The sequence below is a fragment of the Hyalella azteca genome, unplaced genomic scaffold (genome assembly GCF_000764305.2).
Source record: "Hyalella azteca isolate HAZT.00-mixed unplaced genomic scaffold, Hazt_2.0.2 contig3978, whole genome shotgun sequence".
NCBI classification, from domain to species: domain Eukaryota; kingdom Metazoa; phylum Arthropoda; class Malacostraca; order Amphipoda; family Hyalellidae; genus Hyalella; species Hyalella azteca.
This window is the reverse complement of record NW_025934206.1, coordinates 20,327-23,559: the sequence shown is the minus strand read 5'-3', so window position 1 is coordinate 23,559 and position 3,233 is coordinate 20,327. Positions and strand designations below refer to the sequence as shown.

Genomic DNA, 3,233 nt, shown 5'->3' with positions numbered 1-3,233 from the left:
GTATCGCTACTTAAATATGTAGCGGGCGCTACCGCTACCGCTACATTGCCTTAAATGTAGAGCCGCTACCGCTACCGCTACTGAAAATGTAGCGGCCGCTAGTAGCGGCCGCTACATGTAGCGCGCTACTGTCACCTCTGTTGAAATCACAAAACACAATTAGAACCTAAATTTACAAGTAAAAGGGCATAAAAACCTATCTATTCACAATTTCAAGGTACTCCGGTACTTTAGATTTGCGTATCCTGGAATCATTGTACATTTTTAGGCTTAGGCCCAGTTTAAATTCAGCTGTGAGCTCCTATCCCCTTGAAATTGTGAATAGATAGGTTTTTATGCCCTATTACTTGTAAATTTAGGTTCTAATTGTGTTCTGTGCTTTCAATTGTATTAACTTGTGACTTTCTATGTATATTCTAGATTCTACGAACTGACGATGGAGCTGGACTCCGAAACGTTTTCTATAAAGATATGAATTTTTGTGGATAATTCCTTGCTTTTAAATTTTTAGTCAACTTGCGATTTAAGCAAATAAGTGACATTAATACTCATAAATTTTAATTTGAAATGTCCGTAGAAATCGGAATTTTCTATGAACTTCTAGAAAAAACTTATTCCAGCGCAAGCTTATTTGAATAGATAAAACACGAACCCGAAAACGATAAATCACGCAAGAGAAAAACAACAACGACCATGCCTGGGATAATAATGAAAAATTATAAATTTGAATAATTTGATTTGAGACTATTATTTCAATGGGCAAACCCTATAATTTTATACATCGGCAACGTATTAACACATCTCTGACATTCTAGGATGCTTGAAATTTTGACAAATTTTCAAGTAAAGGAGTCGGTAATGTTGTTTATGTTAACGAAGATGGGCAGGGTTGTCCATCATTCCATCAAGGACTGGGGGCAGGGTTGTCCATCATTCCATCAAGCACTGGGGGCAGGGTTGTCCATCATTCCATCAAGCACTGGGGGCAGGGTTGTCCATCATTCCATCAAGCACTGGGGGCAGGGTTGTCCATCATCCCATCAAGGACTGCAGGGGCAGGATTGTTCTTCATCCCATCAAGGACTGGGGGCAGGGTGTTCCACCATTCCATCAAGCACTGGGGGCAGGGTTGTCCATCATTCCATCAAGCACTGGAGGCAAGGTTGTCCATCATTACATCAAGCACTGTGGGCAGGGTTGTCCATCATTCCATCAAGCACTGGAGGCAGGGTTGTCCATCATTCCATCAAGCACTGGAGGCAGGGTTGTCCATCATTCCATCAAGCACTGGAGGCAGGGTTGTCCATCATTACATCAAGCACTGGAGGCAAGGTTGTCCATCATTACATCAAGCACTGGAGGCAAGGTTGTCAATCATTCCATCAAGCACTGGGAGCAGGGTTGTTCATCATTCCATCCAGCACTGGGGGCAGGGTTGCCCTTGCTTGTTATCTCGCACCACAAACAGTCCAGGGAAGTGCACTCGACTACACGGCACTAGTTTTTGTCAGTGCACCAGACCTCTACACTGCACCAGCCCCTCCACTGCACCAGCCCCTCCAGAGCACCAGCCTTTTCCACTACACCAGCCAATATCCACTGCACCAGCCTTCTCCACTGCACCAGCCCCTCCAGTGCACCCGCCTTCTCCCCTACACAAGCCCCCTCCACTGCACCAGCCTCCTCCACTGCACCAGCCTTCTCCACTGCACCAGCCCCCTCCACTTCGCCAGCCTCCTCCAGTGCACCAGCCCCCTCAAGTGCACCAGCCTCCTCCACTGCACCAGCCTCCTCCAGTGCACCAGCCCCTTTCACTGCACCAGCCCCCTCCAGTGCACCAGCCCCTCCAGTGCACCAGCCTCTCCAGGGCACCAACCCCTCCAGTGCACCAGCCCCCTAAAGTGCACCAGCCCCTCCAATGCACCAGCATCTCCAGTGCACCAGCATTTCCACTGAACCAGCCTCCTCCAGTGCACCAGCCCCTCCATTGCACCAGCCCCCTTCACTGCACCAGCCCCCTCCAGTGCACCAGCATCTCCAGTGCACCAGTCCCTCCACTGCACCAGCCTCCTCCAGTGCACCAGCATCTCCAGTGCACCAGCCCCTCCACTGCACCAGCCTCCTCCAGTGCACCAGCATCTCCAGTGCACCAGCCCATCCAGTGCAACAACCCCTCCAGTGCACCAGCCCCTCCAGCGCACCAGCCCCTCCACTGCACCAGCCTCCTCCAGTGCACCAGCCCCTCCATTGCACCAGCCCCTCCAGTGCACCAGCCCCTCCAGTGCACCAGCCCCTTCAGTGCACCAGCCCCTCCACTGCACCAGCCCCTCCATTGCACCAGCCTCCTCCAGTGCACCAGCCCCCTCCACTGCACCAGCCTCCTCCACTGCATCAGCCCCCTCCACTCCACCAGCCACCTTCACTGCACCAGCTTTCTCCACTGCACCAGCACCCTCCACTGCACCAACCCCTCCACTGCACCAGCCTCCTTCACTGCACCAGCACCCTCCACTGCACCAGCCCCCACCACTGCACCAGCCCCCTCCACTGCACCAGCCTCCTCCAGTTCACCAGCCTCCTGCAGTGCACCATCCCCTCCACTGCACCAGCTTCCTCCGGTGCACCAGCCTCCTTCAGTGCACCAGCCTCCTCCAGTGCACCAGCCTCCTCCATTACACCAACCTCCTCCAGTGCACCAGCCTCCTCCACTGCACTAGCCTCCTCCTGTGCACCAGCCCCCTCCAGTGCACCAGCCTCCTCCAGTGCACCAGTCCCTCCAGTGCACCAGCCCCTCCAGTGTACCAGCCCCTCCAGTGCACCAGCCCCTCCAGTGCACCAGCCCCCTCAAGTGCACCAGCCCCTCCAGTGCGCCGGCATCTCCAGTGCACCAGCCCCTCCACTGCACCAGCCTCCTCCAGTGCACCAGCATCTCTAGTGCACCAGCCCCTCCAGTGCACCAACCCCTCCAGTGCACCAGCTCCTCCAGTGCACCAGCCCCTCTAGGGCACCAGCCTCTCCAGTGCACCAGCATCTCCAGTGCACCAGCAGCTCCAGTGCACAAGCCCCTCCACAGCTCCAGCCTCCTCCAGTGCACCAGCATCTCCAGTGCACCAGCCCCTCCAGTGCACCAACCCCTCCAGTGCACCAGCCTCTCCAGTGCACCAGCCTCCTCAAGTGCACCATCCCCTCCAGAGCACCAGCATCCCCAGTGCACCAGCCCCTCCTCTGCACCA

The 3,233-nt window shown here is 54.8% G+C and overlaps 1 protein-coding gene across 1 annotated transcript in view; it reads right to left on the bottom strand.

Moving 5' to 3' along the window:
• Positions 1-2,673, bottom strand: part of LOC125177671 — a 13,349-nt gene extending 10,676 nt beyond the window's left edge. The window contains exon 1 of the mRNA XM_047879851.1: positions 2,572-2,673. Coding sequence (XP_047735807.1) covers positions 2,572-2,673 — 102 coding nt within the window. The remainder of the gene's footprint in view (positions 1-2,571) is intronic.
• Positions 2,674-3,233: the final 560 nt, after the last annotated feature.